This window comes from Pleurodeles waltl, chromosome 9 (assembly GCF_031143425.1).
Source record: "Pleurodeles waltl isolate 20211129_DDA chromosome 9, aPleWal1.hap1.20221129, whole genome shotgun sequence".
NCBI classification, from domain to species: Eukaryota; Metazoa; Chordata; class Amphibia; order Caudata; family Salamandridae; genus Pleurodeles; species Pleurodeles waltl.
In genome coordinates this window covers 327,688,267-327,701,125 of record NC_090448.1, presented here as the reverse complement: position 1 = coordinate 327,701,125, position 12,859 = coordinate 327,688,267, and the positions used below count along the sequence as shown (strand labels likewise).

The 12,859-nt window shown below is 42.0% G+C and overlaps 1 protein-coding gene across 1 annotated transcript in view; it reads right to left on the bottom strand.

The window, feature by feature from the left end:
• The window catches only part of LOC138259247 (cadherin-related family member 4-like), a 329,970-nt gene that overhangs the window by 259,398 nt on the left and 57,713 nt on the right, over positions 1–12,859 (bottom strand). The window contains exon 4 of the mRNA XM_069206849.1: positions 7,359–7,450. Within this exon, the coding sequence (XP_069062950.1) occupies positions 7,359–7,450 (92 nt within the window). The remainder of the gene's footprint in view (positions 1–7,358; positions 7,451–12,859) is intronic.

The window sequence follows — 12,859 nt, the reverse complement described above, 5'->3', positions numbered from 1 at the left end:
TATTGTGCCACCCATGGGAAGCCATGCAAAATGTGTCTGCAGGCCTGCCACTACAGCCGGTGTAAAAAGGTGCATGCATCCTTTCACTATAGGTCACTGCACCAGGTAACCATAAGACACCCCTATAGTTGGCTCTCCTAGCCCAGAGGGCAGGATGCATGTACCTGTGTGTGAAGGCACTCCTACTTGAGCAGAGGCACCCCTACGAACTCCAGCTCCATTACACTGGACTTCGTAAGTGCGGGGAAGCTATTTTATTTGTGTACTGAACACAGGTCACCACCTGAGCCCAGCTACATAATGGTAACTACGAACTGGGGCATGTTTGGTATCAAACATGTCAGAATCATATCGCAATACTGTTGCCAGTATTGGTTGCATGATTCCATGCATTCTTGGGGCTCCTTACAGGACCCCCAGCATTGCTCCTACCAGTCTTCTGGGGGTTTTCAGGCAGCCCGTGCTGCTGCCACCCCTCAGACAGGTTTGTGCCCTCCTGCTGCTTGACCAGCTCAGGCAGAGGAAGGCAGAACAAAGAATTTCCCATGGAATAAGGAGGTAACACCCTCTCCCATAGCAATAGGTTTTACATGACTTGGGAGGGGTAGCTTCACAAAGCTACCGGCATGCTTTTAAGGGCATATTTTGTGCCCTCCTTGCATAAACCGGTTTGCACCAGTCCAGGGACCCTCAGTCCTTCTTCTGGTGCGAAACTTGACAGAGGAAAGGGGAGTGGCCACTCCCCTGTCCATCACCACCCTAAGCGTGGTGCCCAGAGCTCCTCCAGGTGGCCACTTGAATCCTGATAGGTGGTCACCCTGATAGGTGACCAGTCCTCCTTCCTGGGCTATTTAGAGTCTCCCTCTTGGGCAGGTCCTCAGATTCGACGTGCAGGATTCCAGCAGAACTCCTCTGCATCATTTACTTCATCTTCTGGACACTGGGACTGCAACTGTACCCTCCAGGAACCGAAAATCTGCAACTGCAGGGACAACAATATTTCACTGGCTCCTTCCAGCAACAATTCCCCAGCTGAGGAGATATAAGAAGGAATCTCTCTTTGAGTGAAGGAGTCACTTCAGTGCATCCGCAGGCACCAACTGCAATGATGACTGGCTGCGTGGATCTGCTCTCCCACGAAAGTGCATGGATCCTGCATCACAGGTGGTAGTCTGGAGTTGCCCCCTTGGACCTGTCTATGAGCTGTCCAACTTGGGAGACAGTAAGCCCTTGCCTCTCCTTGCAGGACAGTGCCCCTTTGCACTGTGACTCTTGCAGCTACCAAGGCTTGTTTGCTCCTCTTCCAAGGGATCTTCAGGCCTGTGTAGCCCGGCTTCCAGCACTCCTTCCAGCATAGCACAGTCTCCTGCCTGCTGGTCCAGCAACGTGGGAGTCCTCTTCAGGTGTGCAGAGTGAGCCTCACTGCGACTCCTGTGCCTGCTGTGAGTGGGATGCCTGTAGCGGCTGCCTCCTCTTCTTGTGACTCTCCCAGCTGGTGAGGGTCACACCACACTCCCCTCCTTGGGTTGAGTCCCCTGGGCCTTGCTGGTCCTCTTCAGCCTTGCAAACTTTCTTCTCTGTCACTTGCATTCTCCAAGGCTTGTTGGTGGTTTTCCAGCACCGCTAACTAACTGCACCTCAACTGCCGACGTAGAACATCACTTGCATCACTTCTGGGACTTCTCTTAATCTCCTGTGCTGCACAGCTGACCTTCTTCGTTCACCTTCGACCTGGTCCTGCATCCACAGAAGGGTGGGTAGTAGCTCCTGCACAAACTCCATCACAAACTGGACTTGGTCCCCTTCCTTTCCAGGTCCTCTTCTGTCAGGATCCACCTTTGGTTTCTTCCAGTCTTGGTTGCGTCTTGCATAATTCTTTTTAAAAGACCTCCTGTGGGGTTTTGGGAAAACCAGGTACTTACCTCTGCTCTCCTAGTCATTGGGGGGGCACTCTGATACTCACTTCATGGGATTCTTAGTTCCTCCAGCTCCCTTATACCGATTCCACTTCCTGGGGTGGGGGACTGCCTTTCACATTACACTTTTTTAGTATACGGTTTGGTTCCCCCCACCCCCCAGGCCCTCACTACTTGATATTGCTTTTACCAGTGCTTATTGCTTTCTATGCTATTTACTGATTGCTAATGTGTATATAATAGTGGGTTTACTTACCTCTAGTGGTGGAACTGCCTATTCAGTATTCTAGTATTTGTGTTACCCTAATAAAGTACCTTTATTACTGTAACACAGTGTGGTTCTTTCATGTGTGTGAGTGCTGTGTGGCTATAGTGGTATTGCATAAGGTTTGCATGTCTCCTAGATACGTTTTGGCTGCTCATCAATAGATACCTCTAGAGAGCTCTGGCTTCCTAGACACTGCCTACACCTCACTAATAGGGGATACCTGGTATAAGGTGATAACATCCTAGGTGCTCACCGCACAACAGGCCAGCTTCCTACAGCAAGATATAAAGGGCCTGATTTAGATATTGGTGGACGGGTTACTTCGTCACTGGCGGATGGGTTACTCCGTCAAAATGGTGATGGTTATCTCGTATGTGAAATTTAAATCCCATTATGTCCTATAGGATTTAGATTTTGACGGACGGGAGATCTGTCACTGTTGTGACTGTGTAACCCATTCACCAATATCTAAATCATGACCTTAGTGCTGATATCAACCCATCATAAGTGTAAAGAGTATGTATTGGACACCAGTGTTTCATGGCTAGCCATGTTAACATGTTCACTCTAACAGTGCAGTAAGGTAAAATACTAACTTTTTATGTGTGGTCATAAGTAACATGTTGTTCTCCCAGTTGGATTAGATGGTGACACCCTCCTTTATCTCACCATAAGCAGCTACTTGTAGATCGAATTATCTAAGAAAATGCCATTTCAAATATGCCCTTAAAGCTCATCCAGTGAACACAGCCCTAAAGTTCCTACCTAGGCTAATAATTGCAAACAACCTAATTTAGGAGGTAAGGTCTTATTATTAGGTCTGCTACCTAATACCAGCCTGCGAATGAGGTGACGGAGGAAAAGAGATTTTGCCAACCCTCCCAGCATTTAGAGATCCTTCAAAGCAAACAATCAATAGACGTATGATATCCCCAATAGTAATGCATTTTAAACTAGTAAAAAAACTGCAGGACTAGTTGAAAACAAGTTTCCCACACCCTCATCTGTTTCACCTTACACTATTGCTGAGGCTACCCCTTTCCACTTTTGCTGTTTGCTTCTTAATAACTGGGCACAAAGGTTTTAAATATAATTTAATTGTCCAATTTATTTTCAATATTACTTGGGTGTATTACTAACAACAACACTAATAATGCTGCTGATGTAAGCATTGTCTTACACCTGGACTAAAGTCCCACTTCCATTCCTTATGAAGCTCAAACCAAACCTTCCAAATTATCCAACAATCTAGCTTGTTTACTCCCACAACTCTGCCACTACAAGACAGTCAGCAATGAGCATCCAAAAAGGCTCCATGTTATGATGAAATTCAAGACCTGATAATCCATATGTATTATCTAAGTAGGGTAATAGATGTCCAAGAAGCAAATGTTTTAGCTTTAGGAGTGTCATTAAAGCAGGTCTATTTGCATCACACTGCTTGTCCCTCCAGTGGATTGTCTCTTATCATGATTTGCCTATCCCAAGAATAAGCAAAGTGCAATACAAGTTCCTACTCCATAATTTGACATCCTAAAACCATTCCTCCTTCTATGCAGTTTGGAACAATGTATTTCTGATGAGTGCAGTACCTTCAGGGGTGATTTTCAAAGTAAATCAAGCTTTACCTACAAAAAAGTCAACTCAGCAGATAAGGAAGGTTGGACGCTGTTATTTTGTCAATGTGGAGAACTTGCTCATCGTTGAACCAGTATTCAACTGTGAGGTTTGGCTTACAATGGCATGCCCATCACATCAAGTATTGCTTCATTGGTGGCCATGTCTATTCTGTATGAACATGAGGCACTCCTTCCCTGGGTTTCAACATTTTAACTTAAATACAAGAATTTCTTTAAACTCATGCAATGTCAACATGATGTGGAACCTACAGACAAAATGTGGCCAAACTTAGATTTATTCCATTAGTCTGACTTCTGGCTCCAACATTCAGGCCTATGACAAAAGCAAACAGCTCAAAAGTATCATAATGAAACAGGAACACACTTTACAGTGTATCAACCACTGAGGTTCCCAGGTTATGGGCATTGTGTATTACTTCAGCCAGAGAATTACGATCTGCAGTTAAGTGATTCCTTTGACCTAGTCATAGTGCCTTGTAAATCATAACAAGAACAAATATATTCTGTTGACCTCTTATGGCTGCTGTATGGAGCATTGTGATGCCACCAAAAGTTGTGGTCTGTTGCCCAAGGACTGTCCATAATTATGTTCAGTTGTTTCTGAGTTCAATTATATACATTAAAAATCCCCTCTTCGCAATTCCTTGTTAGTGACAAATTAGTTCAGCTTTGTATTGTGACTTCATATCTAGCTAACCAGGGAGATGTCACAAGCATTTCGTGATAGCACTATCAGAGCAATCTTTTAAACTACATTTGTTACAAATAATTCCAGTAAATGCAATTATTGACACAGTAAATGTTCTCTGATTGGTACCAGTCTCCTACCTGTACTAATGATCCCCTTGTTGCAACTTTTAGTTGTCCAATGTCTAGCTCATTCGTGTCTACTAAATGCCTATAATTAAACAGTGGGTCACAGAATTACTCAGTTTGAAAATGCAAACCACAAAAGGCTGCCTATAATGTACAATCAGGAGCCGGCTACTCTACATAATAAACAATTCTACATGAAGAACAATTACATAGTTTTGGTTATCTTGTAAAAGGGATAATCCTATTATTTGAAAGGATTGATAGAAAATCACTTCTAATGTTCACCCAATGAGAATTGTTTTAGGGAAACATGTCTAAAGTTGCATACATAATTGGATGGAAGAAACAGATCTGTTGGTCCATGTCCAAAAAGACATTAGGGAACCCTACACAAAGTCCTGAGATTGTGTGCTATGACACTAAATTATGTTCTATTGAGAAAGAGATCTTGTATCTAGCCCTTCTTTGGTCTACAAAAAGCTTGTATAGTATGAATCATATTAAACTATGAAAGATCCTTTCCCAAAGAGGCACAGACAATGCACTGACTCATACCAAAAAATAATTACTTTAATTTTTGTAGCATAAGATTTTGACCTAGATGTGTGCATACAAACTCCCGGGACATAGCTGTTTGCTCTGACATGGCTGGAGCTTTGACAGCTCCCGGCATGTCAGAGCAAACATTTCACTTTCTGCAAGTGAGAGCTGTCAAACAGCTCTCACTGGCAGAAAATTTAGTTTTCGTCTGTTTCCCTGCACCCAAATATGCATGCAGGGCAACAAATTAAAACATTTCTCCCGCAAGCAGGGAGATACTTTTTAAAGCAGCTTCCTGCTTGTGAGAGCAGTGCGGGCACCTGCAGAAAGTGGGGAGCTGACTAGGATCACAGGAGCATTGAGGCTCACCCGCGGGTGAGCCTCAATCCCATCCTCTTTCTTCCATCCCATAATGCAATGGAAGAGAGGGAGAAGATATTATAATTGCAATGATCACTCCATGTAATGACTTCAAAGTGTCAAACTAGCATGATGTTTGGTTTGAACGTTATAGTAACGTATTGATGGACAGCAGGCCAAGGTCACTTCTGGCCTGATTTTAAAGCTCTTGGACTGTTACTCAGTGGCTGAAGGTTCAAATCGTTGTATCTCTTGGCAGTGTGTCTATTTATTTTCCAGTGTTTTGACTGTTAAACATTTCCAGTGATGTAACATTGAAGTCTTTTTCTTCTCAAACTGTGTGAGTTGAATGTCATAGCTAAGTCTGGACACTGCACATTAAGGTGTCACCTCTGGCCTAGTGGATAAAGTCTCACATATGCAAACTGAAAGATAAGGGTTCCAGTCTATGTGAGACTGTGGTTGTTTACTGCTTTAGTTTCTTTTCAACTAAAGATACTTAAGTTACATACTGAAAGGTGAGCTCACTTTTTTTAATTGACAAGACATTTTTTTTTTCAATTTGTTCAGAAATATTTAATTTCAAGTATATCATCCATCAAAGCCTAAATCCCTCACTCTCTCTCTTAATCACTCTCTCTCTCGCTCAAGGTTGGGTGGTTATAGGGGTACTATATGTTAAAAAAACATAGAAATTCATTGAAAAAACACAAAGGATACAGGGGTGTTATAGTTAGGAAATAGAATAAAAAAATTCAATAGTAATTCATTTTAAATAACAAAGGCTACAGGGACCGTTATAGTTAGGCTTACATTTCAAATATACAAAACAATAGAAATTCACCTGTTATAGTTATCGCAAGTAATTATACCTCGTGCCCTAAGGTGCCTATAAATTGCACCCTTGCCATTCAATATAATACTTGCAGTAAAGGTACAAAGGAGTAGAGTTTTAGGAAATAGAAATATATTCTTATCTCCAAATATTTACCTTTATAGTTATAGTTGAGATTCTGGAGTCAATAGTGGACAGATGTAAAAAACCATGATACACTTGCAGTACAATATTCTTAACTGGCTTTTGGGTTTGGGGGACCAATGTAGCCATAATTCTTCTATGAACATCTTTAATGGTTCAAAGATTGTTTATACAACTTCTGATAATTATTATTCTTATTTACAGTGCATTAGTTATGTCCAGTTGCTGTCATGCAGGCTCTTAGTTTTCTTGAGTTGACTATGTTCAATTCTTCTTTGCCCTATACTGTCCTTCATGTCCTAATATTTTTAGTGATGGGCAAATTAACTTGCAAAGGTTTTCTTTTTCATAATTTGAGATGTATTTTTCAAGCAATGCAGGCTTGTAGAAATACACAAAGATTGCATTTCTTTTTTAAAAAGGGCAAAACACAGAGGTTGCATTTTTTTAATTGCATGAATAAAAACTGTCAATGTTTATTTTGCAGGAAGTAACCCCATCCAGAGTCCAATTTTAGAATGATTAGTCTTTTGCAAGGACCTTTTTGTGGGGAAATTCTTCAAAATATTATATATTGGATCTTTTACCTATAAGCAGTCTTTAGCAAGTTAACAAATCTGCAAACTTTACAAATTACAATATGTGTAAATTATGCAACGGAGTGGACAGAATTATGTTGCAAATCTGCAGTTATCACTTCGTCCTTGCTTTAACATTTGATTTTATTTTTGCAGATCTGATTTCCATTGCACTGTATATCTGGTGTGATCCTGAATTTCGTGTAAGGCATGTGAATATGATACCTAAAGTTATAAATGTTTATCCTACTTTATACTCACAGTCAGACTTCCGGAAACTGGGCCTTCTATAACCAAATTGTAAATCGAAGTCAATGGTGATACATTTTCAAGAACCTGCACTGTTTCACCAACTGCGTTAAAAAAATGAGAAAGGAAAGTCAATGAAAATTGAAGCAAACGATCACACATCTCCCTATCTCTCCAACATAACAACAAGGAGATTTGTTGCCACTTATGTATCCCAACCAAGAGCAAAAACGTGTCTACACATGCATAATGGAATGTGCAGTATTCTGATCTACACAAAATAGACCTCATAGGATCATATTTCTCCTTCAGAGCAGAATGTATGGGCAATTGTTGCACCATAGCGAACAGTATTGAAACTTAGGGCCAGATGTAGGTACTTTGCAAATTGCGACTTGCAATTTGCGAGTCCGAGCGACTCGCAAATTGCAACTCGCAATTTGCAATGCAGAACGGTGTCTCAGACACTGTCTGCGAGTCGCTATGGGGTCGCAAAGACCCACCTCATTAATATTAATGAGGTGGGTCGCAAATTGCGGCCCCATAGCGACTATGGGCACTCACTGACATGGAGGCCTGCTGTAGTCAGCAGACCTCCATGTCCGTGACTGCTTGTAAATAAAGCAGTTTTTTTTTTCAAGTGTAGCCCGTTTTCCTTAAAGGAAAACGAGCTGCACTTAAAAAAAAATCCGAAACCTTTTGTTTCAGAATTTTTTCAGGGCAGGTAGTGGTCCATTGGACCACTACCTGCCCTGAAAAAATAATATGGGGTCCAGTCACAAAGGGGAAGGGGTCCCATGGGGACCCCTTCCAATTTGCGAGTGGGTTACCATCCACTTCAAGTGGATGGTAACTGTGACTCCATTTGCGACCGCGTTCATACCACTGCGACTCGCAAATAGGAAGGGAACACCCCTTCCTATTTGCGACTCTGAAATGCATTTTGCGAGTCAGTCCCTACTCGCAAAATGCATTTCTGCATAGCAAACTCCGGTTTGCGACTCGCAAACGGCGATTTTTGCCGTTTGCGAGTTGCAAACTGGTTGCTACATCTGGTTATTCCAAAAACTAAACCTTAGCAACCTGTGACCTTTATCATACAAAAGGTGATGTGAGGAATGACTACACGTGGTCTAACCCAGGCTTCTCTAACAAGTAGCTTGTGAGTTACTGGTAACTCACCCGCCAACTATCATAGCTTTCCTGTGTGCAGCACAGCCTGCTAAATTACAGGCTTTTGCTACATGTACACAACGATAGATAAGCAAATGTTAAAGACAAAAATGTATGTATTTTCCAGTCGCGGCCGGTGACGGGACAAAGTGGCAGGTGGGGACAACCCCCCCCGCCCCAAAAAAATACGTAGAAAAAAAACTTACCTTGACACCGCCGCCCTTCTGCTCTCTGCTGCATTGCAGGCAGTCACAGGCTCCCAGACTGCCCAGTGGCCAATCCTGACAGTGCTCTAATGCTGCTGGCAGCATGAAAGCAGCATCAGGTGCTGCTGGCAGCATGAAAGCAACATCAGGATTGGCCTGAGCGCCTTGGCTTTGCGCTCTCAGGCAGAGTTGGAGCCTCTGCCTGCTCTCTCCAAACTGGCAACACTGCCATAGCGGAGGAGCCGCCGCTGGTATTTTCAGAACTCATCAGCTGATGTTTTGGAGAAATGAATCCCCAAAATATATTTAAAGCTGATATTCGAGTGCTAAACCATGCAGCACTGTGAATACATTATTCCTATTACCTTGGTGCCAGGGGTGTTGCACCTATAGCTGTTAAGCATTACTCATGCAGACGCATTCCAAATTGCTAAAGCTTTTTGGGTGCAACAACTGTCAATCCTGCCTGCACTGAGGTGATCACTGCTGACAAGTGCTTTGGGCAGCACTCAGATCTATTGTTTTTCACCTACAGTGCCACTCCAGAAAGAGGCCTGGCTTATGCAAATTAGCACTGGCCCTGCTCCTCAGGGGAACTGCCCATCTTAAACTGCCAGGTGAGGCCCTTTCCATAGGATGCACAAGCAACCACAGATAAGTTACAACCTTGTTATGTGAATTCTAGGGCATGTTCACACTTGAACAAGATCATGCAATCAGCTCTCTTGGGCAGCACACTGCACATGTCAGTACTGACCGTTTCACAGCCCTTGGTTTTTTATGATAATGATCAGGAGCAGCTAGCGGGGTGTGGCAGGAGCGGGGCAGTGTGCAGGGTGGGAATAAACAGTAAAATAAATTAAATTAAAAAAATAAAATACTTACCTTGCTCCTCGCCGCACCCGCGCCACTTCTCTCCTTCATCTTGCTGCAGGCACAAGCTCCCAGCCTGCCCTGCGGCCAATCATGATGCTGCTCAAAGCATTGCCATTATTAGCTGGGAGCGTCCAGCCAGGGCACTCCCAGGCAGACTGGGAGCCTGTGCAGGCTCCCTCCAGCCCAGCAACACAGGACAGAGCCCACTGCGCATGTATGTTTGGCTGTGGCTGCGTCCCTTTAAAAGAAAAGCATAATAAACAAAGTTTATTATCCTTTTCTTTACAAGGTTTTGCAGCTACTGCTGCTGGTGGGGGGGGGGGGAAGGGGATGTTGGGGGCGATGCTCCTCCGCGCTAATAGAGGATCCGCCCCTGCAGAGTTTTTTTGTCACTGATTTGGCATCATTAGTAATGATGCCAAATCAGTGACATAGAGGGAGCTCAATAGAAGTTAGTGATACACGGAGCTGCGTGCTCAAGCCCTGCGCAATGGAGTCATACTCATAAATCACTTGTTGAAAGCACTGCCTTTTACCGACTCCGCCTTCAGTGTTTACTTAAAGACAAGCATGTCAGGCGCTGACCGTGGGATGATGAAGACTTTCGGGAAGAGGTATTGATCAGAAAACGTTTATCCAATAAAGCCGGACTATGTTCTGTTTTATTTCAAGATACAAGCAGACTGGTACCTTGATGAGTTTATGGAGCTAAGTGGCTGTGCGCTGGGTGAAAGGTGCCAGAAAGCAGGGGCGTAACAAAGGCCCCAGCAGCCCCCCGCAGTGCGGGGGACCCTCAGCTCAGGCCCCAGCAGCCCCCCGCAGTGCGGGGGACCCTCAGCTCCAGGGGCCCCCCTCAGCACATCACCTGGCCTGAGTGAGTCCGGAGAGGGCCCCCTCCAAGTTCTGTGTGAAGGGGGGGAGGGGCTTTCAGTTTTGTAAGGCCACTGCCAGAAAGTGCCACTTTGAGTAAGACTCCTTAATTCTGTCCTTTATTTTATAATGGTTATAGCATCTCTCTTAAGTTTACACGAGCTATTTCTGTTGTACTGATGTAATTAAACGTAACAGCGCCACCTTCTGGAACTTCTGCATAAGAGAATCTACTTTATCTGAATGCATTTTTAATTTGGACACAGAAATAATTTATTTAGGTGTGCTCGCAGAAGTGTGGGATTGTGTGTTTCATTATAGAATCAACATAGACATTACCATATTATAAAGAGGAAATCTAGAAGGCGCACAGCTAAAAGAAAAACTTTATATTGTTTTCCTTATTTAATTTAGGTTTTATCACCCACATGAGGCTCCGATTTGAAGTTGTATTTTAGACACTGGCTACCTATGTTTCTTTCATGGTACAGAAACCACATCAGCATTGTATTAAATGGTATACCATTGTATACATCCAAGGGGGACAGGCAAAATCTGTTGTTTATATGTATGTATTTACATAATTGCGTGTCATACACTGACAGTGTGATGGCCCAATAAGTTGATACCTGGAAACATTACGAATAATCTTATGAATCAATTTATGATCACAGACAAGATAGCTAATCCTCAAATAATAATGGTCTTTTAGAAGGATGCTATCATCATGCTAAATCAGCATTACTAGGGACATGTGGATAAACCAGACAACATAAAGGCCTGTTATATATATTGTTGCATCTTTTGAACATAGAGGCTGGTAGTGAAGAAATAATTCCCATTGATGTTTTACTGTACTATTAGTATACAACGTTCTGCTGAGTCATCAGTGATATTGGAAAGACATAATTTCTTCAACAGAAGACAGAACATTGATGAACCGTTGAGGATTACCTGGCGTATCAAGAGTATTTGCTGACAAATGTGAATTTGGCAGTAATCTAGACATTTGTGACAAATTTAAGTTTAACTGTTCCTCTAAAAATTCAAGAAAACATTTTAACATGTAAAAATCCATCCTCAGGTGCAACCATAGAAAGAGCAAAAAAGTATAGAGAGATCTTTGCTATCGTCTAAAAGTATATATGATGATTTTAAAAATAATTGTCCTGTCTAGTTTGAGTGACAATGACAATGTTGATGTGTACGGTGAATTTGACTGTGATGACTGACTTATTTTATGAACACTATTTCGCTAAGGTTTGGACAAACAAGCTTCATATGACTATTGATATGAACCTGAAAGCTTTTGGTGAAAATTAAATTAATTAAAGGATATTTCTGTGAGTGTTTGAAGGTTAAAGGACAGCAGATTTGACTAAAATTAATGTGGCAGAGAACGGAAAAGATATAATGGGATACATGATCAACATAGACTTGGCATTCTGCTTAAACCAAATTCAGATGAGCCAGTTGACGAGGGTCATGGTCAATAAAATGTCAGCAATATAATGATGACAGTGTTTTTAGTAACAGTATTGAAGTTGTAAAGGGGTTTAAGGAAAGAATTAGGTTAAAGTATAGGATGTTTCCAGTTATGTAAAACACCAGGCCTGTTCCAATTTCTGCTAAGCAAAAGTTGAAATGTTTGTTGGGCAAGGTGTGTGAGCGTGAGATTAGAACACTAGTTGAGTCTTCTGATTGGGTGAGAGCTGCTATTGCTAAGAAAAATTCGGGAGAGATTCACCTGCATGCAGACCTTTGAATAGGAGCACAGTCGTAGTTCATGATATGTTAGCGATTCTTGGAAACAGTAAGTATTTTTCTACTATTGATATATGCTAATCGTATCATCAAATTCCATTGGCTAAAGAGTCTCAGCATTTGACAACTTTCGTAACACCGTTTGGTATATATATATATATATATATATATATATATATATATATGTATATATATATGTATTTCCGAATGCCATTTTGGTTCTCATGTGCAGCGAGTAATTTTCAGCATCTGATGGATAAACTGTTTGGTGGTGAGAGTGGAATTCAAGCATTCCAAGATGACATTCTGGTGGTTGCTGAGAGTGTAGAAGAAATAACGGAAGACTCAAAGTAGTTTTAAGTATATTGTTAAAAAATTGTATAACAACGAATAAGGAGAAATTTATTTTCTTAGGAGAACATCTTGATTATCTGGGTCATAGTATCACTCAGGGAGGCATTAATCTGAAATCATCCTTGATTAAAGCAATTAGTGATGCACCTACTCCTATTGACAAGGATTTTTAGATCATTTTTAGATTTAAATGAATACTATGCCAGATTTATTCATGGGTATGCTTTGATTGTTCAATGTTCAACCTCTGTGAGCACTTTTTAAAAAAGC